Source organism: Chenopodium quinoa, unplaced genomic scaffold, assembly GCF_001683475.1.
Source record: "Chenopodium quinoa cultivar QQ74 unplaced genomic scaffold, ASM168347v1, whole genome shotgun sequence".
Taxonomy (NCBI): domain Eukaryota; kingdom Viridiplantae; phylum Streptophyta; class Magnoliopsida; order Caryophyllales; family Amaranthaceae; genus Chenopodium; species Chenopodium quinoa.
Genome location: NW_018743252.1, coordinates 817,485 through 845,105, shown reverse-complemented (window position 1 = coordinate 845,105; position 27,621 = coordinate 817,485). Strand labels below are relative to the sequence as shown.

Below are 27,621 nucleotides of genomic sequence, written 5' to 3'. Positions count from 1 at the left end.
TAAAATTGAGAAAATTGCTCTGAAATTCTCTGTAAATCGCTGATAATTTCTCTCTCTAAACTTCTCTCTAATTTTCTCTCTCTAAAATATTTGAAAATAATGGAAGAATGTAGATGGAGTAATTTTGGAAACAAATAATATGGAATGTTCTTCACAATCCCTTAAATTACGGAAACACATGATTTTTTTTTAAAAAACAGATCACGCATGTCACGCAGCAACAATTTCACCCAGGTGCACCATGTGCATGGTGCACCCGGGTGTATAGTACTAATTTCATGCAATATGAGATATAGAAAACATGATAACATATTAAACAAAATATACAATGAGTAATGCATCTAACAACTTCTGACATATGCAATAATGAATAATCCATTAACTTATGACTCACACATGTACATGGACATAAGACTCAAAATAAAGCAAGACACTGCACAGTGTGGATTTAAAAATTCATATTTCATTGGACTTCTGGTCCATGATAAACTTTTGATCATTATCATTATGTCGACATCAAAATGGACATATATATTTCAGATCCCTTATTCACCAGTCCATTCTATCATGCATATGCATATTATTTATCGGTTTCCTTGTGTACCGGTATCATAATATTCCTTTAACGTACATTTCGCATGCTATTTTACTATGATATCTGAATACATTTCTTATTAGTACCATCATAACTTCCTTACATCATAGGCCATCTATTGTAATAATTCAGATATCTATACCACTTTTAGGGTATTTCATACACTATGGTATTTATATACAATTACGCTATTAGTGTTAATTGCACTATCTTTCCATATATCATATCCATTAGAGATATCTTTATTTTGGAACCGGTCATACAACCTACACTTCAGGTGTAGTGATTCAAGTATAATTGACAAGATTTTATCTCAATGTATACACATAATAAGACCAAAAAGTATCTTCAACGCTATGTAACATGAGTTATTACTAAATACAAATCAAATCATAAATGTGCAACATATCTTGATAATATATAGACAAAAGTTGGCATATAACTTTTCAAACAACCTTTATAGGGATCATCAATTATATATTTTCCGATTTTTCCAACTTTTGCTAATTCTTTTCCCCCTAAGTTGATAAAATATCTTATTTATAGGGGCGTCTAATTCTATACCAACTTATTATACAAATTTGCAATAAAATTCATTTCATGGGAGGATCATAATCAAGAAAACTTATCTCTCAGGAGAATTAAATTTAACAGGCTTTTATCTCTTCTAGAGAGCAATTTTAAAGAAAAATCATTTCTTCATTAGCTATGCATTGCATAACGCATATGTATTTATTATTATATTTTTCATAATTTGTTTTCTTCAGGAGATCAATAATTCAATATCAATGGGGAGACATATGTTGTGCAGTTGAATTTTCTTCTTTTCCTATTTCTTATGTGCTGACATACAATAGCCCCAATCAATAGAATTGTTATACAAATATAAACTTGATTGTAATTCTACTAGGTGATGATCTTCTAGATCACTAGAAACCTTGATAGTATGATACTAATTAAATATTCAGAATTTCCACATACAACTTGTATTTGGTGAGCTTCTGGTCACCAACATGTGACAACATATAAGTTATTCTGGTGAACTTCTAGTCACCTATTACTCTTTCGTATGAAAATTTATTCAAAATGAATATATTATCTCTTAAAATTTTCTTCAACACAAATTATTAAAAATCACAATCCAAATATAGTTCAATCTCAATGTTATGTCTTGCCATTCAATTCATTTCATATATCTAACATTAAGAGAGTGTTAGCACATTATCAAATGAACTTCAGGTTTCCATAACGGGTATTTATTGAACCCGGATGGCCTAATTTAATTATCACATCCAATCGTTTATCTAAATTTATATCATGGTTAGTTTTCCAACACTGGTGATCACTTTATGAGACATAATATGATGTGATATTAGAACACTAACATGTGTTTCTTTATATTATTAGCTAGACAATCAACTAATACTTGATCCAAGATTTTATACTCTGCTGGAGCTTTGACTATAATCTTGATACATGCTAAGCTTGTTAGATAATTCTATACTCTTATAGAGTACTCTATATAATCATGGTACATATCCATTTTACTAAATATAATCTCTTATAAAGATCTATCAAAATGCATTACTTCCTCAAATTTGCTATTGTCAATAATTGCTCTTTTCCTGATTTAAGATTCTTATATTTTATTTTAGAACCTATTGAAATACCACGCTTCAGGCGTGCTTTAGGTTCATTAGAAATTGATGTTTGTTGTTCTTCTGGGACATTAGTTTTAATTAGAGCATTTACATTTGGTATATAGCTAATGACATCTATTCATATCCATCTTCAGGATGGTATCATTTTGAAATATATTAATTAACATGTGGCAACTTCTATTAAATAAAACGTTAATATTTAAGTTAATGTATGTACCAAACTGACCATCAATATATTTTTTATTATATATGTGCAAGGATTACATAAAATAATGAAATAATTACTATCTCCCCCTAATCCTTGCATATGGGGGTATGGGATCAATCCAACAACCTTTAAAATCTCTACACCTTTTAAGCCATAAATTCTATTGGCAATGTCATGTATCAAGTAACGTGTTCCTTTTAGCAATAACATGCTTAGATAATTGTATCCTTACCATCAATCAATCTCACATTCACTTCAGGGAATTGAATGAGTATATTTAGGGTTGAATTAATCAACCATTTTAACCTATATTTTTATTACTTTGTGATAGTTTATACAAGCCAATCATATGCCTCACATGCTCTTTTCCTTCCCTGTTACATTACTAGGGTGTGATAAAAGATATACATATTTGTGTGATAGCTTTCCTTATGCATTTAGGTCTAGTTATGCAACTCTATAGTTTAATATCATATATAATATCGAACTAATGAGAAAGAGCCATCACAAAGGACTATATGAGCACTTAGATATTGATCATCAAAGATAAAGCCAAACATATAAACAATACATAACAAAAGATCTATCAAATAGATATAAGTGAAGATAGCATACTCTTTTTTTTTTTTTTTTATCATAAATCATTACGGCATCTTGAAAAAGTTGTTACTTATTCAATAATGAATAAGGTTAGTTACATGTACAGAAGGAAGGCTTGCAAAAATAAAAACTCATAACAAGATTAGTAATACACAATTAAACATAATTATTGACATTTTTCGTCTGTTTGCTTTAGTTTAATGCGAGTCATATAAGCAAAATTAGAAGGGTCAAATTGAAGGCATGCATTAATCAATTAATAAGATCACTGGACTATATATAAAACTGAGCAATGCATTGTCAACTTCTTATATATTATTGCCACAGACTAAACTGATCCTAGCTCACAAATACACATTACATAACAAACAATTGCATGGACACAAGAAATAAGGGATTGATCCTACACTGGGTGAGTAAATTCATGATATATACAACAATCTTGATTATTAATGACTACCCTACATGAAATTGCATACATACATACATATATATATATATATATATATATATATATATATATATATATATATATATATATATATATATATATATATATATATATATATACACACTAACATAGTTGTATTTTGCAAAAAAAAAAAAAAAAAAAATAACCCAATGCAATGTATTCCAAGACCGTTTGATATATATATGATGTTAAGGTTGGCCAAAATTGCTATAGAACTTCATATGCATACATACATGCTTACATAAATACAACATAATTAATCTTGATGTAGCCATTAGTTATTCTCAAAATTACTAGTTTTTCCATTTTTCATCGATGTGCAAATATCATGGATTTATAGTCATAAATACAATAATACGGATACGAATATGACTAGTATTAGGTATCATGCAATTTCATTCCTCAATAAAACCAATAAAGATTAGCAATTAAAATTGTAGATGAACATAGTATAAGAGTAGAATTGAATTATTCTATTAATAAGTATGTGGCCTTAATTAGGCTTATAAGAGTATAACGAAACCTAAGGAAAAATAACAAACTCTAAAGATAATTTACAAAGTCAGTGCTAGATATTAGAGATATATACAAGCTATATCTATCTATATGTAGCTACCCAACAAACCAAGAAAATAGGAAGTGTAACCACTTGACTAGTTAAGCAATTAGCTTTATGTTTATCATCAATCAATACATAGTAAAAAATAGATAGTTGGTCAATACTAAGGATGCAAATTAGAATTGATTTCCGAGTCATTATCTTGGGCTTTGGGTTGAACTAACGTTTAGAAGTATTGTCTCACATAAAAAGAAGCCTTTACTTAATCTTAACAATATAATTCTATAATATTTTTGCATAACAAGCTAAATATAGAGTACAGTTGACTTTAGCAATTCTTATCTCTAATAAACAAGAGGCTTAATAGAGGTTAAAAATCAAAATATATGAGAATTAACTACTTTACGTTTTCGAAGTAATTAAAAAAAAAAAAAACAGAGTCATTAAATCCTTGTACAACATATCAACCATCATCTAATAAAGCATATATAATGATTTATTATAAAAGAGTATCAATGATAACCATTAATCATTAACAACAGTAAACTAATTTCCTTAATAAAGGTTAAATCAAAATATATGAGAATTAACTACTCTAGTCATATATAATTAATATATTTAATCTCAATACGTTGAGAATAAGAATCAATTAATACAATAGAAATATTTAGGTATAATAATCATGAAATTATATGTATAACAAGATATTTAGTCAATTCAATAAAACAATAGATTATGCATCAGTCATGGTTTGTCAGCAGCAAATTGGCATATCAACAAGAAAATTAAGGACTTACATGGTTACATCCCTATATTTACTCTCGGTGAGGATTGATATCTAACCTTGATAATAATTGATTACTTATCTTATTTCTTCACTTTTCAAGCAGTAGCAATTAATCACGTCTCCAAAGATTGATCTTATAAATTTTCCGATTGGTTAGAGAATGGTGCTGATAACGTATTAAATATGGAAGAGAAAATAAAGAGAGATAGGAGAGAAATTGGGGAGAGAATAAATCAGTCTCTCTTATTCCATAGAGTGGGGGATATATATACATACAATATAACAAGGGTTTGCTTAGATAATAATAAACCCTAGATCTAGAATATTCCGAAATGATAAAAGGAGGATAATGGATATCCACACAATATTTCATAACAGTAGTGAGTTTTTTTTAAATGTTTGGACAATAATTGTCTAAAAAAAATCTCTATTTATTAAGTGTATCATAGTATTACTCTGAGCATCAGCATCCTCATCACCATACACTTAGCTTAGACCGAGGCTAGTTTGTTCATTCTCGCAAATAACAGATATCCTCTATCTTACTCTCTCTGTCCCTAATTGTTTATGCCCTATAGTCATATTTTAATTAAATAAGTTTGGTTGAGTAGAATTGATGATTAAGAGAAGTGACATAACCTAGAGCAATATTTGTGAGCTGAGAAGTAAAATTGTGGCTTTCTATCTACACTTATGGTATGGTACGATTTTTTATGGACGATTTTAGAAGAAAAATGGGATAAACCTTAAATTATAGGATTGATGCTTGACATATTTGCTCATTTTATCCAAGAAGCAAAATAATCCAAATAAATTTATTCAAGTTATTTGCAAATTAAATCAGATATATTAATTTTCTTATTTGTATAGTAAGTACGATAATCGGTTGCAATTGATGAATTAGTGAATTACCCAGTTTGAATGGCATATATTTCTAAGAGCTTGGTTTGGAGATAGTAATATACTATTCATTTATTTTTAAAGGGAAATTCAAATGGGGTTTCTAGTAAAATTGGATACTATGAAATAGATAGTTCAAATATAAAAAACATAGATAGATAAATTGGCAAATTGGGGATTACATGAGCAAAGAGACATATGATATGATAAAGAATAATGTGGGAGAGATTATAAATAATAAAATGTAATTCCTCCGTTTTTAAATATTACACCATTTGAAGTTTAACAAATATTGCACCATATCTATTTTAGGAAAACAAATATTTATGTTCACACTACAAATACCTTATATACCCTTACTTTTTATTACTTGATTCTTCAGTTTATGTTTACAATTACATGAGCAATTTTGTACTTTTATCTTTCTCTCTCTTTCTTTTCCCACTACCAAAAGTTTTGTGCCCGACCCTTATGGGTTCAGTATTAAAAGAACGGAGGAAGTACTATGAGATTGAGATATGAGATAAATAAAGATACTTTTAAATTACAACACAAATTCTTGATTAAGACGGATTGTCATTAAGTTATTGTAAGACGGTTTAAAGTTACTCTTTAAATTATTTAAAGTTGTCCTTATATATTTCTAAAGTTATCATTTTCCTAACATAAATTCTATCCTTAAAAAACACTTATAATGTACTTCCTCTGTTCTTTTTTACTTGACCTGTTTCTTTTATCATGCTTGCCAATGCAAAACTTTAACGATCAATAACTTTAATTCTTTTTAAGTAAAATTTTTATAAGTTATATATTACAATAGTACTTGTTGAGACGAATTTAAAAAGACCCCACATTAATATATTTTTCCTTACATATTATTCACAAAAGACGTTCAAAGTAGAGATGGTGAATAGTGAAAAAGTCAAAGCAGGTCAAGTAAAAAAGAACGGAGGAAGTATAAGATTAATCATATTAACCTTTATAGCATGTATCCATTAGAAATTATACATTAAAATACAATCAAGCTCATTATAAACTAAAAGTTATCCTTAAAGCTAGGGATTAAAAATAAAGTTACCATAAAAATTGTTAAAGTGACCCTTAAATTGACCGTCTTACGATAAAATTAATATAAGCCCGCCTTATATAAGTAAATGGGAGAGTATGTAGTCTATTAAGTATTACTAAAACAAAACATTGATGACATCATTAACCTTCAAACTGTCCTACATGTCATTCTCACATTAAAAAATTTCCCTCTAATTATATGTGTGATGTCATCAATTATTAATGGATTTTTTATTTTAATTTTTAATCTACACTTTTGACTTCAATGCATGAGTGCCTATATAAATTTCAATTAACCAAGTTTCTCTCCTAAATTATAGTTTCACATACCTAATTTGTTTGGCGTTTGATCGTGGTTTCAATTTTTTTTACTTTCCTTAAATGTAATTTGAATTACTTTTATATCTAATTCTAATTTTCATATAATGTAATGCAACAGAACATAAATTACAAGAAAGATTTATTTAAATCATGCATCGCACGGGGATAACCTAGTGTCCGCCTAAAAAAGAGTAGAGCTAGGCTGCTTTGTCTTCAGAATTGGAATAAAGATATTTTTTTATAAATCAATAAAAAAAAAGATTAATCAATAAAGAAAAGATTAATTAATCAACAAACAATTACATAATATAAAAATCAATTACTTGAATTAAATTATTTATTTCATGTCTATACAATCAATAAATTAATACATGATACATAACTTTAGGCAATAAGTTACTTCCTTTGTTCGCAAGACCTCTCAAGCCGCTCTTGTAAATTATGCTCACAACCCCTGGTATTTGTCCATGTGAACGGGTGGCCAATAATCATGATACATAACTTTAGGCAATAACTTACTTCCTTGTTCTTTTAGTTGACACTATTTGACTTTTGCACTATTTATAAACTATATTTTGATTATCTTTTGTGGCGATAAAATTAATATAGTCACACTACTAGAAAACTGCTAATCAACGACGAAAATAATCCCTCGGAATACCCTGAAATTCCTGTCGGAAATGACAATTCCGTCGGAAGGCACCGTCGCATTAAATTTTCTAGGAATTTGGCTATATTCCGAGGGAATTTCCGTTGGAAAGGTCCATTTCGACGGAACTTCCGACGGATTTATTTCTGTCGGCACTTTTTTTGACTTTTGTTGAAATTCCGTCGCAGTTTTCCGAAGGAAATTTCCGTTGGAATTGGAGATATTCCGACGGAAATTTCTGTCGGAAAAGGTATATTCCAACGGAAAATTCCGTCGGAAAAGTCAATAAAAAAACAAAAAAAAAAAAAAACAGCCCCACTCATACCCACCCCCGCCACCAGCCCACACCACCCACCACCACCAACCCGGACCACTACCCACCCCCCCCCCCCCACACACACACCCAAACCACCACCCACACAGAACCCCCCCCCCCCAGCAGCCCCCATACCACCTTAACCCGCCTCTCCACCTCCCCAACTTAACCCACCTCACCATACCCACCTCCCCGAAACCACCACCTCGAAACCCACCTCCCCGAAACCCAGAAACCACCACCTCGAAACCCACTTCCCCAAAACCCACCGAAACCACCTCCTCGAAACCCACCTCCCACCACCTCCCCAAACCCACCACCCACCTCACCGAAACCACCCAAAACAACCACCGAAACCAACCAAAAAAAAAAAATCCATAATTCAACAACACCATAAATTTTCAAAAAAATCAGAAAAATAAACAAGTTAATTAAGAAGAAAAAAAAGACACATACCTTAATTTTGACCAAAAAAACCGTTGAAATTGGGTTTTCAAGGTCAAATTCGACCATGAAAACTCTAGATCTAGAGTTTTCATGGTCGAATTTGACATGAAAATCTTGAATTTAATTTGAATTGAAACCCAAATAAAACAAATCGAAAATGAAAAGAAAGAGGGGAAGAGGAAAGAGAAAGAGGGGAAGAGGAAAGGAAGGAGAGGAAGGAGAAGGAGAGGGAGAGGGAGAGGAAAGAGGAGTAGGGGCGCGAGCCGCCATGGAAGGAGAAGGAAGGAGAAGGAGAGGGAGAGGAAAGAGGAGTAGGGGCGCCGAGCCGCCATGGAAGGAGAAGGAAGGTGAAGGAAAGGAAGGAGAAAGAGGGGAAGAGGAAAGAAGAGAGGAGAGAGAAAGAGAAAAGAGGCGTGGAGAGGAGAAAGCGCAGGGTTTCGTGTTTTTAAAACCCCTTTTTTTTATATAATCCGTCGGAATGTTGTATAATTCCGTCGGAAGCTACCAACGGATAATCTAATTTCGTCGGAAAGTTCCAAAGGAACTTAAATCCCTCTGAAATCACGTTTTTTCCGGCGGATTTTCGTGTCGAACACGTCCGTCGTAAATTGCCCTATTTCTAGTAGTGTCATGTGACATCTTGTTTAAATCGTCTCAATGTAATTTTATTAATATCCACTTTTTACAATTTTGCAATGTTGATAAATAGAGATTGTTATTTTTAAAATTTTGCATTAGCAAATGTGATTATAGAACGTCTCAATAAAAAAATAAAAATAAAAAGGGAAAAATTAGTAAAAATAATCCCAACTTTCACGTATTCGCTTTAATTAATCCCAACTTTCGATTATTTTAAATAATCCGAATTTTGGGGTGTATTCGCTTTTATTACACCCCAAAGTTGGGATTATTTTTACCTATTTTTTCTAAAAAAAATGGGGAAAGTATTTGGTTTCTAGTTGTTATTTGACACTATCTTTGTTATGTAATGGTTTTTTTTTTTTTTTTTTTTTTTTTTTTTTTTTTTTTTTGAAGAAGAATGTTACATAATATTCTTAACATACTATTTGCACATCAATTAAGGTGAAGAGGAGAGACGGTAAAACATATAAAATATAAGGAAAAAGTGGATATATTAAAAGGTTGATGGATGTAATAAAAAGGTGAATGATTGAGAGATAGAGAGAAAGAGTGAGTAGAGAGAGGTAAATATTATTACTCCTTTCGATTTTAAATAAGTACAACAATTGTATGTAGAAGGTAGACAACTGAAATAAAATGAATAAAAAAAAGGTAGTGTATATAATCAGTTGATAAAAGTTTATTTAACGCGGGAATGTTTTATTCAAACGAATGAGGTTTTTATGGTGAGACAAAGATAATATATAAGAATTTTGACAATAACCACCTACTATTGTTGTCGTTTTAGAAATTACTACCTACAATATTTTTTATTTTATTTTACCAGCAATTATATTTATTAACATAAAAAATTTCCACTAGATTGCCCAAACCCTCTTATATGACATCATCAAAAACTTTTGCATGCCCCCGATTTAAAATAATTTTATTGTACGTCGAACATTTCACGCGTGTAAACAGTAATACAGAGTGGTTTTTTTTTTCTTTCTTAAGTTACCTATATTTTCACAAAAGTGACCCTTTTTTCTTTTAACAAAAGTGACCCATATGTTCACAAAAATTATCCAAAATCTCATCAGTTTTTTGTTTTTATTTCAAAAGTAACCCATATTTTCACAAAGTGACCCATATTACTATAAAAGTGACCCATATTTTACTATACATCAGCATTTCGCAAAATTAAACTTAGATCTCCATTTGTTTGAAACTAAATTATAATACGCAAAACTTAAATAACTTAATGCATAATAGATCTCCATCATTTATTTGAAGCTAGATTACTAGCCTTCTTCATTGCACAATTTACAAGTAAAAAGGTATTGAAAAACGACAAAAGAAACGCAATCAAGAATAGAAATCAAAGTTCAACAATAGCAAAATCACATAAATGTTACTGATATTAAGCAACGTAAAGCACTTCAGAAAACATATTTGCATGTGGTGGATTTGTACTAATCTTCTTCATTGATACGTTTGGAACTTCAACAAACTTCAATAATTAAAAGAAAAATGCAAAAAATTAAAAATAGAAATCGAAAAGTAGATTAAAACCTAGAAAATTGAGAAATCGAATTTGTAATGGTGAAAAATTGAGCCCAAAAGAGAGAGAAATTGAGCTAAGAACAGAAAGAGGATGAGAGCAGAAGAGAGAGAAAGTTGGGTGAGAAATAAAGAGGAAAGAGAAATGGCTGTAATAAAATAAAAAAAAAGGAAAGTTTGGCTGACACGTGTGGAGTAAATATTTGGATACTTTTGTTTCCAAACAAAGCCTGCTACACAGTAATTTATTGTGGCTCGGCGTTTATTAAACATTTGTCTGACATCATTGTGCCTTCTCTTCCTTCAATTCTCATGTTCAATTGCATCTTTCTTCAATAAAACATTAAAATTGGGTTAGGAAAAAGCATATGGTAATAGATTCGACATATAATCCAAGCTCACAAAAGATAGTCAAGTCACTAAATATGTATCAATTATAATCTGTTATTCCTTTAGGATTTATCCCAAATTTGAGAAATTTTTTAAATTGAGATGATTTTCTAAATTAAGCATAATTTACATCAATTAAGTTTAAAATGAATAAATATATATATGCTCAATCTATGATTATAACTCATATTTTAGAAAAAAAAGTACAATTAAAGTTAAGAAAACCCCCCAAATTGACATATTAATCGTAATGATTCATAACAATAATTAATAATATTTTCTTAACGATTATATCAATTTTGGTACTAATCGAAGACATATTATATGAATTTGATGCAAATGAGCCCCATTTTCGTAAATTAATCACTAAATAGCAAGGCTCCAATTTTAATTGAAAACCTATATTGTGAATTCGTACTCTATCTTATAATTAGCCCTAATTGAGGAAATTAGGTATCTAATTTAGGAGATTAGGTATTTAATTTTGTGTTTTGTTTATATAATTTGAATTTGCAATTAAGAAATTGAATAACATAGGGTGAATAAAAAAAAATCCATGGGTTGGGCCCATAGTGATATCATACAAGGGGTTTTGAGCAATTTAGTGGGAAAATTTGATGTTTAAAAAGTAGTTGGTGAAAAAAAAAAAAAAAAAAAAAATAGTAAGGGGCTATTGCCAAATTTCTTCAAATTTTTATTTTAAAAAATAACAAGTATGTGGGGTTGATAGATAAGAGAGAAATAATACAATACATATGAGAATTTCCATATGAAAAAAATGATGCACTTATTTAAATACAAATGGAGTATTAGGTTTGAGGGGTAAGATAGTAAAGAGGATTATTAGGAATGGGCGCTTGAGAGAACCACTTTTGTTTCTATCATTTCCATTCCATTCAACCACTATTAGGAACTCGACATAGAATAACATAGATGTGTTAAAAAGATAATGAAACAAACAAAACGTCAGAGGTTACACTATTCACAACTTGACTCTCACAAATATTGTGACAACTTCACTCTCACAAATATGAAATATTAATTTGGGCTTCACCACTTTTATTTCTTATCAATTCCACTCAACCAAAACTTAATATGGTAACATATGGCTATGGGCCAATCAATTAGCAACGGATGGAATACAAAAGCTACAAATAACATAAACACTGTTTTCATATAGATACCCTATCAAATACACAGTTGTTAAATCAATAGTAATGAAATATATTCGGAATAAATGCACCCAGACACCCAAGTCGCCTATCAGTGGGTAAGTCATTGACTTCATCTTAACAGGAAGCAAGTAAAAAGCTACTCTTACAGCAATTTACTCCATCAAAAAAGTGGGTTAAGGGAGAAGGCTTGAAAAATATCCACTTTTCCTCTTAATTGCCTCCCATAAGTCATTACACACAGTTCTTAAATTAAAATGAATTCTATCCTTAAACAATTTGTCAAATTTGGCAACACTTATTGTCGGATGCATTTCACTAACTGTACAAGAATCTGACTGAAAATCTAAGATCTGATTATGCCCCATATCAACCTAGGAGGCTGAATCTAGATCATAAACATATCGCGTGTGGGGACCTCGCGCCATTGATTAAACAAAAGCCATAGAGAATATAAATCTGAATGTAAATATCAATGTAGTAAGCAAAATTACTCTTATCAGTTAACATCTGAACAGTATGAGGAAGTACAAACCCACAAAGAAATGAAGCTGCAACAAAACGAAAAACAACTGAACAATACAGCAAATCACAGTATTATACACGTGAAACTGATCCAGGCAAGTTATGCATTGCTGGGCGACATTTTTGATGTATTACACCCCTTGGGGATAGCACATTATAGTCACAACCCTATGAACATATAGGTATAAAAACTTACTACCAAATGAGTAAGCTATAAAATCTGTAACACTTCTCTAATCAGCCAATTTGTTCAAACGATGGATGGTACTTCTTGCAACCCTGTTTGATGGATCAAGTTTCATAACAGTTCTAAGGTCATCTGCTCCAAGCCTATATTTCTCCATGCTCTCGTAAAGGAGTGCACGTTGTACCAGCACAGAAACATTTTCTCCGTCACGATCCAGGACCTGTATCACAAAACAGTGGAAGTGACCAGTAAGCTCTTGATAAATTGTTCCAAATCAAAATTGCAATGAAACCAGTTAGCCATAACGCTGAATTAACTTGAAAATTTGCGCCTTGACATGCTCAGCAAATCACAACTTTAATGCAATAATGACTGCAACGGAAGCTCAAAACTAAAAAGATTTCCTTTATGTGATGTCTTGGCTACCAATTAAACTACTCCCCCCGTCCCTAATTAAACGTCACATTTTCTTATTGCACTCAATTCTTAGAAGGTGAATAAAAAAATAAGATAGGGGGGTTTGGTTGATTTACGGTGAGAAAAAAAAAATTGTAGTGGAGTTTTGTTGAATAGAAGTGAATAATATAGGAAGATAATGTCATATGATTGATTAAAAGTGTATAAAAAGCAGATAAATTCCTCAAAAAAAAAGAAAAAATAGAAAGATAAAGGTAAAATGGGAATTAGGGATGATATTTGATTGAAATGAAATTTTTTAGGGGACAGAGTAAGTAATCCTTACTAAAGCTTTCTCAAATCTTTATATTTTTTTACAAACATGTTTTTCCTCTTGTTTTATCCTCTTACCTCTTTTAAAACTCTAATTGTATACTCTTTATTTCTCACTTTACGCACTTTTTTTTTTTCAAAGTTTTATTCAACCGCTTATCTTGCTATGCTCTTTTTCCTTTTCGGACGGTTCCTTATGACGATTCATGTTAGTCGACCCCAAATCAATTTAGGACTAAGACTTTATTGGTGTTGTTGACAATGTAAGTAATCCTTCTCCCTTATTCTTCTAGAAGGAACTTATAAGACTCATAAGATAGATAAAGTACTCAATGTTGTAGCAGCCGCTAGTCAGACAAAAGACTATCATGTTTTGGTCCTGAACAAACTAAAGTTATTTCTTTTTCAAATGACAAAATAATTTCATCAAAGACGGAAAACAAGGGGACCCACCAAAATTAAACCACTAAGGAGGAAAATACCAATCCGAAGCACATATTAAAACTACGAAGGACCTCATATGCTTAAGGCAAAAGAGAAACACACAGCTCTCTTCACTGGAGAAGCCAAATTAGAAATTCAATACAGAAAGACCAATGTCTAACCAATCAAACAAAAAAACAGATTATCCATAAACATCAAAGACCGCCAACAAAATTTATGTCAGCTTACATAATAAAATAAGAGAAATTATTCTAGCATACATAGTAGTAGGCTACAGATGAGATGCCATATCATAATGCAAGAACAAGTAATTCTCTCCAACACTATTTCCAAAATTGCATGCAAGAGATGATAAGCATGGGACTACAACTGTCAGGAATATAAGCAAAGAGTTTTAGTTAGACGTGATAAGTGTGAGACATATAAAAGCAATAGCACACAGCCCAATTGGTATCTAGGTAGCTAGTCACTACAAGAATGCAATCCTTCAGCCAATATATTCCCCATAACTATCCCATTTCCTTAGTTAAAAAAAGGGAAACTATGCATGTCTAATACACTTCAAGAGAAGATGCTATGATCTGTGATTTTTAATGTTATAATATTGCTATTTCAGAATAAACTGCGATGAAACTTTGCATCAAAAAGAATTTTCTTTTGGTTTTGAAAGATGAACATGATAACACAAAAAAAATCTTTCTGTTTGCACTTTGCACAACGCTTTCAGCCTTTATTGGATATTTGATCCTCCAAATGAGTATAGAAATAGGGAAAGCAAGTGAATTAAAACATAGCTTTTAAAAGGTTGGCTACAGAGAATTTAAAAATTTTAAAAATATATACATTTTTTTGTCTCAAGACTGTCAAGTAATTAGACTCAAGGATAATCAACCAATAGCAAAAAAAAAAAAACACCTCATTGATATAGCTTCTAAAATGGTTTATCATGAAGTAAAGCACCATTACAAAAAAAAGTGTGATAAAAAAATGTAAACCAGTAAAGGTGTAATAAATGAGTGGTACGGCTGTGCAAGATTCTTCCCAAATTGCTACACCGTAACACGACAGGAGTACAAAAAGCTGTATAGCACTATAGCTAAAGAGGAGGATGCAAGATCATGTGATAAATCTAAATCTAAATTTTTTTTTTTCTGTTTTTTTTCCCGGTTTGGTTAACTTAAAAGATGAAGGCTACTTCTGGATGAAATTATGAGATTACTGTTACCATCATCTGTATAGGAGAGGCATACAACAATCATGAGCTTAATTCAATTTATCAAGGAATAGCAACTTGGTCACTAGTTCAGATCCAAACATCAGCGTTTGGTGGAGTTGTGTTTTCCCTTCACAAGTTAGAATCTTAGATAAACAAAGCAAGCAGCAGCAACTGCTTTGGATAAGCATGATGTGAATTTTATGAAAATAAGGTAACAATTAGATTAACACAGTTGGTTATGGAAGTTATCTCAATATGTGTTCTAAACAGTTACTTATAGCAGTTATTTATTTTGCTTTCTACGAGGAGTAAGAGTCATAAGGTGTGTTGCTTGGATTTATAAAGCCAAGTTGGCTGATTATTTCCATTATCCAAAACAAGAAAATTTTGTTCAACCTTAGAGATGACTTATTTTATAAATTTACAAGAAAAGCTCTAATGATATAATCTGAACATGTGATTCCTTAAAACCATTTTTTCCATTTGCAGGTTGGTATCTCCCCTAATCATCTTTTCTCTTTCCAATTTTTACACTTGTTTTTCTTCTTAGACAGCATCATCTCAATATAATCAGCATAACGTAAGCAACAAATATATGCCAACTACCTTAACAACAATGACAAGCAAGAAGACCAAACAAATAAGTAACATAGAGTAACTAGCTAGTAATTAATTCAAAATCCAAGCTATTGACACCCCAAAACAATCAATCAGACAAAACATAATAAATCAGATTAACCCGTTTAAAATCTAAAGTGAAAGATAACACAAACACCAAGATATCAGGAAAAACTATACTCTACTTATCTTTATTTTCCATTCAAATTATAAAATTAGTCTACTTTAGAAATCCTATCAATTACTAATAGGATGGTATAAACCACTCATTATTGGAAAATTTCAACATTTATAATAGTTACTATAGGCCTATAGGCTATAGCCATAATGTCACAATACTGCCAAACAACCAAAAGCCAATCCTCCATTTTCACCAGGTTTGCAAATCAACTTCTATCTTAAGTTCTGAACATCTGATCCCTTGAAAGCTTCCCCAACCTAGACCAAGAATCCTTTAATAACTTGCTATACCATCAAACATAGGAATGTATTACTGGATCTACTTGCTTCAAACCACATCAAACCTCAAGCCACCTTAAGTCCTAAGTCAACCAAAAATCAGAACCCTAAGCCACAACGTGTAGGTACAGTTTCTTAATCCACCTTTAAAACTAAACAAATTAAGATGAAGCTTCCATCAATGAAATTTATTCAGTTTTAAAGCTATCCAAGGAACGCTAGCAGCATTCAATTTTTTCTCCATGAAAAGATTAACATGTGACATTATGACATGAGGACAATTGCAAAATGAACTTCCTACCCTTGAGAAGTCTACTCAAAATGCATTCAGAGTAAGAGTGTCCTGGTTTTCAGGAACATCATTCACTTTTTTTTCACTAAAACCTGAGGTTTCAAAACAATAGATAAATGCTGCTTCCATTCCAACTGCGGAAAAGGTTCTTAGATTTAAGAATCTGTTTCTTTGTTCTTCAAAATAGGGCTAATCCTGTAGGTACTTGTACTTTATGAGATAATCTCTCATATTAGGGGTTACTTTTCATTTCTCTATGAGGACCATATGAATTCTTCAACCATATCCTTTATACTTAAAGTCCCTAATCTTTTATTTGTGAATATTAGACAATTCTTGGCTATTTACAGGTTTATGTTGTATAAGGTAATTCCTAAGTTAACAAGAACAAATTGGATAGAGAATTACTTTTCTGAAGGAATTAAATTTAAGAAAATGGCATAATCAAAATTTGCACTAAATCTATCATTGCTGCTTTCCTACCAAACAGCACACTCACAATAGCTTTGCATTTTTGTATGAAAACTGTAATTAAGTAATCAAATGAAGGTCATCCCATATACAACATGTCAATCCTCAAATTTTTTTCTTAAAATTACATAAACAGCAATTATGGCATTAAAATTACTTTATAAGTCAATTAGCCATTATTGATTGTACATAGTACTTTGTTATTAAAGCAACTATATAAATTGATTGTCATGAAATTCACATTATGGACTCAAATTATAGTTTTCAGCTTTAAGTACAATATATGAAGAATGTTTAAACACACTTCGGAGTTAGAACTGTATTATAATAATGATCCTAGATTCTAGAATTATTCAAAACTTTAACTTCTACATTGTGATGGTTGCAAAACCGGTGAGATACCACTTCTTTGACTCCCTAAACATTATCATGATTGCAACTACAACAATTATTTTCACTGGCTAATAAACTTAGTTGTAATAGACACCGTGCACTCTAAACAATTGTGTAGTGTGTACAATTCCCTTCCTGAAACCCCATATTAACCTTTTTCATGAGTTTGAAGTCAAACTCTACTCCATAGATTAATTGTAAATAGATTTAGATAATATCTCAAGCTTTAGAGTGAGAGTCTGATCATCATGCATAGTTTATATTCTTAAGGATATTTTTTAAACCTTTCACAACACACACAGACACATTGAATGAGAGGCTGCGGGTTTTTAAATGTAAGGAAATTTTGTCAGAAAAAACCTTTTAAACCAACTTTTTGTCAGGAGAAACCTTATAAAAAAATTTTGGCAACTTAAAACCAGATTGTAAATTTTTTTTTGTTAAAGACAACCAACACTCAGTTTCCGGCATTGACTTGCTATTTTCCGGCGTTGACCCCCCTTGTGCATGTCATGTGCCTCTTTTTTTACTACTCTCACCCATTTTCTTCTAATTTCCCTCTAACTTACCTCTTCCTCACTCTTGTTTTACAACATCTTCTCTCTCATCAAGTTGTTCTCTCTCAATTTAAGATCTTTCAAGCAAGGTAGTTTAATTTTATTGCAATTATTGTTTTTGGAAATTGATTTTGACCAAGGAAACTATTAGATTGTTGTGTAATTTGTGGCCAACTCATCAAATTAGAGAAATTAAAAAAAAAAAATTAGGGTTTCTTGCCCCTTTTTTTAAATTTGCGCTAACTACATCCATAGTATAAAATCGCGGCCGATACGTTGCGATGCGGACGTTTTGTAACGGAATTTCAGGCTACCATTACGAGATTTGCCGTTTTGTAACGGCCTTTTAGAAAAGACCGAGTTTTGACCGCGACATCCGGCAGATAACCACCGGATCGCCCAAGTAATAACTTAGATTTGTTGGTTTATCAGATTTTCATGGCAAAATCCATTGGTGCCGACTTGCCGGCTGCTCGATAGAGTGAAAGAGGGTAAAGGTGAAAGGCGGGGGTAAGTGAAGATGGGTCATGGGTGGGAATAGTGGGACAGCTGGCAACAATCTGACGGTTCTTGATAAAATAAAATGTTGCTCATCAAATTTTTTTTAAAAAATTAAAGTGTTGACCTCACCATTCTCTTTATTTTTCTTTGACAAGATACTTGTACAAATAAATGGAATCACGTGACTCATTTTTTGTTAATCCTAGCTGAGGTCATTCTTTTTGACACTTTAACTATTTGTAAAACTTACTTTAGTTTTCAGTTTCTATTACTCCATTTTATATTATTGTATAAATAATATAATATTCTAATTTTCTAGGTATTAGACAAAGAAAATTAATGTATATTTGAAAATTTGTTTTAAGAAATAATTTTATTATTAAAAAATAAATTAATACTTCAAAAAATCTAAAACAAAAATTCTACCGCGATGACCGTGACACAGTCCGCGATTAACGCATTATTTCCGTTACCGCATCAATGTGACCGTTTCCGCGATCGCGACCGATATTGCATTTTTATTCTTTGACAACATCTGAATGAAGAAAGTAAAGAGAGAAAGAGGAGGGTCTACTGCTAAAGATAGGATTAGTAAAATGCCGCCTTCTATTGCTGGTAAACGTAGTTCCATCTACCTTGGCGTTACCAGGTTTTGCTCTTTTTTTTTTAATTTTTTTTTTTTTTGGGTAGAATTTGATCTAATTTTAATGGGTTTTTGTTTGATTATGGAATTGAATTCTATTTTGTAGTATAATTTGGGACTGTTTGTTTGATATAATTTTGAAGTATAATTTGGGCAGAAATGTGTTTTTGAAGAAAAGAGAGAGAATAAGGGTTTAAACATGGTGGGAATCTAAAAAGAGAGTGAGAAAGAGAGAACTTAGAGAGAAATTAGAAGAAATGGGGTGGGATTAGTAAAAAAATAGGCATGTGACCTGCACAAGGGAGGTCAACACCGGAAAAGACCAAGTCAATGCCGGAAACTGAGTGTTGGTTGTCTGTAACAAAAAAAATTACAATCAGGTTTTAAGTTGCCAAAAAAAATTTATAAGGTTTTTCCTGACAAAAAAGTTGCTTTAAAAGGTTTTCTCTAACAAAATTTCCTAAATGTAAAGCTTTTCTGGATGAGTTCTACCTGATGGTCCATTTAAAAGCTTCATAGAGTTAGCATAAGTCTTACAAAACCATTCTTGAGGATAATAAGGATGATCACTTTAGACTGCAAGATAGTGAACAACCTCTTGCTCTAATTTTAATTTCAGATCAGAAGTCTAAACAATTTTCCTGAGTATTCAAACATGTACAGGGTTCTTGTGTCATTATCACCCTATATATGATTGGTATGCCTATATAACACTTGCTAATTCACTACAAGATATTTCCATTAATCTGACATTCCAGACCAAAAGATTCACAATGCGATGAGAAACTGAATAACTAAAGCCATTCTCAGACATATAGGAAAGTAAAATTGAGAAAAACATTACATATATAATATATGATCTAAAACAAGTTGAAGGAGAAAATTGTACCTTGGTACAATCAGCAACAGCCTTCTTGTACTCCCCAACTTCCTTGTAGCATGAAGCCCTACAAGTCAAGACCTCCACAGTTCCAGAAGCCTCACCAGCTTTCTCTTGAAGAATTTCAGCCCAAGAAAGCCACTTAATCGCATCAGCAAACTGCCCCTGTTTATAGTTATCCAGGCCTTTAGACTTTGCAGTAGAAGCTGAAACACCAACAGGAGGCGGCGGAAGCCCTTCAATCTCAGTAATACTGCTCCCATCATGTCCTCCATCATAATCTGAGGCAAAACCCCAATCATCCCCACCTGAAAACTCTTGTCCACTAGGAGCATTATCTGGTGCTGCAGCACCACCACTAAAACCGGAAGTGACTGATGGTGAAAAAAACATGTCAAATGAATCGCCACTAGATTGTACAGGTGCAGGATTCTTCTGAGGGGCAAAACTATCCATTTGTGGAATTGAACCTGAATTAGATCCCCAGGAGTTGCTGTTTCCAGACGGGAACGCAGATGTATTTGATTTCGACGCATTTTGGAAATCCCCAAAACCAAAATCCTCTGAAGAGGAAGAAGCAGTAGCTTTAGAAGACGCATTAAGACTACCACCACCCATTGGCTTCGACGAAAAATCAACCAAAGAACCAAATGGGTCTTTATTCGAATTCGTTCCCATTCCAATCCCACCACCCCCACCCCTTACCGAAGCACCACCGATACCCGAGCTCTTGTTCACACCAGTATTCCCATAAACACTATTACCACTATTGGTTGCACCTCCAAAACTTCCAAAGCCCTGGGAGGAAGAACCCAAACCAGCACCACCGACACCACCACCATTCTTCCCTACACTACCATTATTCGTTTTTGGCAACGAATCTGCCATGCCCCCCATCGAAAACGAGCTCTTAACAGGAGCAGCACTCTTCAAAGGAACATTACTACTACTTTTGTTCTGCCCCAAGGCAGCACCCACCAAATCTCCAAACAAATTAGGGTTCTTATTCACAACCCCAATGTTAACACTCTGCCCAGTGGCAGCAGGTGCAGGAGAGTTCCAACTCTTCCCAAATATATCCCCCACCATTGAACTTGGACCACCCAACTCGGACCGAGCAACCCCGGTGTTACTCGGTGCGGGTTGATGAGTCCATGAAGGCTTTCCAGGCTGCCATGACGGCATTGTGGTTCCGGGTTTAGATTGCGTAAACGAAGAATTTGCAGATGACATATATGAATAAGATGAATTGGGTTTGTTTTTCTGATCATTTAGTGATTTAGGACGATTTGATCCAATACCCAGATCGAAATCAAAGCTGTTCATACCATTCTTTCCGTAATTTGAATTCATTATTGCGTATTGTTTGATCAGTAATAAATTGTTGGCAACAAAATTGAGCTACAGAATTGTTGAAGACCCAAATCAAATGCAAGATTGTAAAAGTGAAATTGAAAATGTACCTGAGATGATGAAGGATTGAACAAGATCTGAAGTTGATGTGATCTATTAACAGGAGGAGATCATGAATTCGGTGATGGTCGGAGGAACAAGATTCGGAGGGATGGAGAGAATTAATTTGACAGATGTAGTAGCCTGTATATACACACACCCAAAGGTCGCGGAGCCGGATGCAACATATGTCCAATACAAATTCTCGATTAAAGTGAACTTTTATCAAGTTAATCGTAATGATTTTGCTAATGAACGCTCTCGGAGCGTTAAATAAACAATTAAAATATTACCTAAATAATTTGGAAATGCATGACAAATTCACGCGTCGATCGGTGTATTTAGTATTAATTTTAGTTTAATAGTTTTAGTCTTAATTATCTTATTCGACGCCTCGAACAGTCATTAACTTTTGCCTTATTGTAAAACGGATCAAATTACCTTAATAGTAGTTAGAGTTACCCTTATATTCTATAGAGTACTACATTACTTGAATTGAGCAAAAGGACCAGAACCAAAATTTTGGTCATCAATCCTTATTATTGGGCCAATATAACACTATGATTCAAGTGGCATATCTTATATAATTCTTAATGGCTACACCCCCCTTTAAGCATAGCTCCCTACCCCCCCCCCCCCCCCTAAATTACCATATACCCTTTAACCCCACTAACCACATTTACCTTCAGTAACTTCCAACTAACCACGGTTACTGCAATTAACCGCCCTACCCCACATATTTATACATAAAAAAAAAATACAAAACCGCCATTTCAAATCCAGAAACTTTTCGTCATCAATTTCTCTCTCTACAAAACAAAAAATCGCAACAACATCACTACCAATTGCTTCAAAAATACTGCAAACTGCGTCAAAATTACTACAAATGTCTGACATTGGCGATGAAGTTCTTCAATCGCAAGAACATTCCAAGAAAAAAGAGTAAGAAATTTGTTCATTTAGTACAATTTTGTGTACAAACCCTAGATTTTCAATTTTAATTTGCGCTTTTATGTTCTGAAACATAATCTACTATGATTACACTTATTTTTTGTGCAAAAATGACTAAAATCTACTATATTTGGTGCTATCTTTGTAGAATCGAAACGGAGAAGAACACTTCGGAGATGAACATTTCAGAGAAGATTACTTCGGAGAAGACAGATTCTGAAGAAATGTAAGTTCCATTTCAAATAAATGTAAAATTATTAGTTAAATAATGGATTTATTTGCAAAAACATTAACAAATTGTTAAAAAAACAGAGATGATGATTGATTAGGGGATTTTCCCCGCCCAATCACTGTCTGCCACGTGGACCAATCAGGTCCTGCCATGTGTCGCCACATAGACCAACAAGGATCTGACACGTGTCAAGCAGCAATCAGTCCAGCATGGACCAATCGCGCCACGCCACGTGGCCTGCTATCTGCCCACCAGGAGAACGGCCACCAAGGCCCGGTTTCCGAGAAAGGCCCAATCAGCCCTAGGTTGACCTAAACCTAGTATTGGGCACGCATCCTGAGGCTATAAATACAGAAATTAAGCCTCCATTTAAGATATTATTCAGAATTAATTACTCTCGCTTAGAGAAACCTAAACATCCGCGCTTTCTAATTGCTAGACCTGACTTAGCGATTAACTGCACTTCCTGATCACTCCTCCCCTAGAGGAACCAGATCACCCTTTACTTTCCGCACCTTTTTACTCCACAAACAAGTACTAACTTGATCGTTGGAGGCGGAGCTCCCACCACCCGGAGTCTCCGTTGTTTTGCAAGTACAGGCGCAAGGGTACCAGTCCCGGAATTGTAACTCAATCGCAGGACACCAGAAAACCCCAAAACATTTTGGCGCCGTCTGTGGGGAGAGTACTTTCGAGATGGAATCACAGTCTGTACCGATTCTAAGTGACAAGCGTCCCATGAATGATCCCTTGGTTCAGACGGACCAGGACACTGACAATGAAATTGAAGTCGAGACTCATACGGCCTCTGACGGGACCTTAAGAGCTCGACGCACCCGTCCCTCCAAAAGGATGGAACGAGAAGACTGCCTTACTGGATCTAATAACCAGCCGGCCAGCCGCTTGATCATCAACAGGCGGCCGAGGGATCTGCCCCCATCAATAGAATAGTTTCAAGGGGGAGATCCAGGATCTAATCAACAAAAGGACGACTGTTCCACCAAAGGAACAGTCGGCCAGAAGACCCTCCCAATCTGAGAGGAAGAAGCTTGTAAAGGATCGGGAGGCGACTCCTTACCCCAAGCTTAGGGCAAGGGAGGAACCAGTGATCGACCTAACTAAGTACCACTTTCCCTCCCCAGGGAAGAGAAAGCCCATCCGTTATGTTCAGCCGGACGGGTCAAAGAGAACATACTCTGATGCTCGAAAGTTGCTTAAGCAGAAGAAGAATGACCTACTGTCAGAGTCAGCCTCTACTTCTGATTTCCAAGACAGCCTACATAATACCTCCATGAGGTATTCAAAATCAAATTACGAGAGCCAGACGCCCGGCGCCTCTTCTCGTCCTGCTTCCCAGAAGCACCAGGCATCGCCGTATGTCCCTTAACCATACGTCCCACAATCCCAATATTTCATGCAACCTACTCTTTTTGGAGGACAGGCGGCAAGGAATGTCCAGCCTTTGGACTGGCAACTTAGGTTGCTCAAACTTGGAGAACAGCAATCCGTCTTCTCTAAGGAAATAATAGAGGCCGCCCAGCCGACCAAAGTAAAAAATGTGTTGGTAGGGGCATATGATGGCACTACCAACCCAGAAGATCACATGATGGCATACACCAACCTAATGTACCTCCAAGGATTGGATGACGCCACATGGTGCAAATGTTTCCCGGCCACACTGAAGGGAGTCGCCGAGCAATGGTTTGGCAACTTGCCGGCCGGGTGTATTAACAATTTTAAGACCCTCGCCTACTTGTTCACATCAAACTTCACAATGAACATTCCTGCTAAGAAGACCACCCTTGATTTGGGGGCCATACAGCAGGGAGAGAAGGAGGGACTGCGCTCTTACATCAAAAGGTTCAATCTGATGAGAAGTCAGATACAAGGAATACCTGATGAAGTAGCCTATACAGAGTTTTTCAAAGGGCTGAAGGACGGGTTGAACTTCAAATTCGACCTCGTCAAAAAGAGGGTGACCACCCTCCAAGAAGCAATGATGGAGGCGGACGCCTACATTCAGGCAACTGACCTCTGTAATGTTGGAAAGAAGTCGGACCACAAAAAGTCCGAAAAAGGAGAACACCGGCCAAAGCAGTCAGCCAATAAAGAAGAGAAAAAGAGAAAAGAAGTCTGGGCAGCTGACTCCTCTGAATAGCCGTCCCAGAAGAAGAAGAAGAAATTTAAACCATACTCCCACAAGTATGAGTTTAACAAGGATAGCCATGCCATCCTGAATGAAATAAAAGACCGACTCTCTATTGAGAAGCCGACTGCCATGAAGGGTTCTGTCAGCAACCGGAACCAAAGTAAATACTGTCACTACCATAAGGACATTGGTCATGAAACCAATGAATGTATCATCCTCAAGCGCCTTCTAGACCGCCTGGCAGACAAAGGAGATCTTGACTCCTACGTCAAGAAGTCCAAGGGGAATCCACCCCCAAATAGAAACAGGCGGCCAAAAGGAAGCAACAGTAAGCCGACAGCACTGACACCGACAAAGCGCCCATTTATACCATAGCAGGCGGCTTCGCAGGAGGTGGCCCTACTATCCGGGCCAACAAAGACAACATCAAGCGTCTGGATGTTAACTTCGTCGAGCAAGGACGGATCTCCAAAAGTTCATTTCTTGAGGTTGTAATCACTAAGGAAGATTGGGGAGATGTTAGGGGGCCGCATGACGACCCTATTGTAATTGAATGCAAGGTGGCCAACCAAAGGGTTGGTCGAATACTTATTGATACCGGAAGCTCATCTGACCTCATCAGTTATCGATGCTTGACTAATCTCAGTACAATACTGAGAGCATGCATCCTGTCTCCCATCCTTTAGTAGGATTCGGAGGAGGAGTCGTCCACCCAGTTGGACGAGTGTATCTACCTGTCCGCCTTGGTGAGAAAGGGGAGGGACGTCACATGGTGGTCCGATTTTTGGTGGTCGAAGAACTGTCGGCCTACAATATGGTCTTAGGGCGACCCACTCTGAACAATTCAAAAGCTGTTATCATTCCGTCTCTCATGCTCCTCAAGTTTGAGAGGGATGATGGAACAGTCGGCTCCCTAAGGGGAGACTAGAAGATGGCCAGAGAATGTTATCTCTCTGATATCAAGCCCCCCGTGGTGGCATCTGGCCCTAGTGGAGAGAATACTGCCTTGAGCAAATCAAGGGAGCCGAGCCTGCCCCAATAGCAACCGGCAAGAAAAGAAAGGCCACCCATCTGGAGGTCGAGAGAAAAGAAAAACGATAGCAATCACTGGCCGAGGAGCGGTCAGACGAGTTCCGCCCTCAGCCGACTGATGAGCATGTGGACGTCGTCCTGGACGACTCACGTCCTAACCGAACTATTAAAGTTGGGACGACTGCTCTTGCTGCGCTTGGTGATGATTTTCACCAACTCTTGAAGGAATTCAAGGATATCTTCGCATTTGAGGTACATGAGATGCCAGGTATAAGTCCAGACTTGGCAGTACATAAGCTGGCTGTGGATCCGAAAAAGAAGCCGGTCAGACAAAAGAAAAGGAACCATGGCGAAGAAAGAAGCCAGGCGGCTGCTGCCGAAGTTAAAAAGTTATTGGATGCAGGGTTCATTCGGCAATGTTATTTCCCTAACTGGGTTGCAAACATTGTGCTAGTGAAAAAGCCGAATGGTACCTGACGCATCTGTGTGGACTACACAGACTTGAACAAGGCGTGCCCCAAAGATAGTTATCCATTGCCTAAGATCGACAGTCTGGTCAACTTTACAGCCGGCCACGCTTTAATGAGTTTTATGGACGCCTACTCTGGCTTCCATTAGATTCCCTTGTGGAAGAAGGACCAAGAGAAAACAGCCTTTGTCACAGATCAGGGATTATACTGTTATACGGTCATGCCATTTGGTTTGAAGAACACCTTGGCCACCTTCCAGAGAATGATAAACACGGTCTTCTTTGACCAAATTGGGAGGAATGTGGAGGCGTACATAGATGATATGATTGTGAAATCCAAACTCCAGACGGACCATTTAGCCGACCTCCGAGAAACATTCACCACACTCAGGCGGCACCATGTCATGCTCAATCCTAAGAAGTGTGTTTTTGGAGTTGAGTTTGGGAAGTTCCTCGGATTTCTTATCAATCAAAGGGGCATAGAGGCTAACCTCGAGAAGGTACAGGCGGTCATAGACATGTAGTCGCCCCACACTGTCCGAGAGGTCCAGAAATTAACAGGTTGTCTGGCGGCCCTGGGAGATTTCTCAGCTGGGCAGGCGCCAAATGCCTCTACTTCTTTCAAGTAATAAAAAAGAAATCTATGTTTGAATGGGGGCCGGATGCTAAGGCGGCCTTCCGATAGCTGAAAGAACATTTGCACTCCTTACCAAGGCTGGTCAGCCCTTTGCCCAAAGAAGTCCTCTATATGTATCTAGCAGTGTCTGATCATGCTTTAAGTGCCGTCCTCCTTGCTGAGAGGGACGACTGCCAGCTCCCGGTCTATTTTGTCAGTCACGTCTTGAAGAATGTCGAGTTAAGATACCCCCTGGTTGAAAATTTTGGCCTCGCCCTCTTTATGGCTGTTAGAAAATTAAAGCCCTATTTTTTAGCGCATCCAGTCGTGGTGTACACAGATCAGCCGATCAAACGGCCCCTGACAACCATGGAGTCGTCAGGCTGAATGATCAAGTGGGTAATAGAGATACAGAGCCTTGAAATCACATTCGAGCCAAGAAAAGCAGTGAAGAGGCAAGCATTTGCTGATTTCATAGT

The 27,621-nt window shown here is 35.1% G+C and overlaps 1 protein-coding gene across 1 annotated transcript; it reads right to left on the bottom strand.

Moving 5' to 3' along the window:
- Positions 1 to 12,771: 12,771 nt before the first annotated feature.
- Positions 12,772 to 21,900, bottom strand: LOC110734988 (PE-PGRS family protein PE_PGRS30-like). The gene is made up of 2 exons (XM_021915107.1): positions 20,251 to 21,900; positions 12,772 to 13,258 (listed from the first exon to the last, which is right to left on the bottom strand). The coding sequence occupies exons 1-2, from the start codon at positions 21,592 to 21,594 to the stop codon at positions 13,085 to 13,087; spliced, it is 1,518 nt and encodes a 505-aa protein (XP_021770799.1). The 5' UTR covers positions 21,595 to 21,900; the 3' UTR covers positions 12,772 to 13,084.
- Positions 21,901 to 27,621: the final 5,721 nt, after the last annotated feature.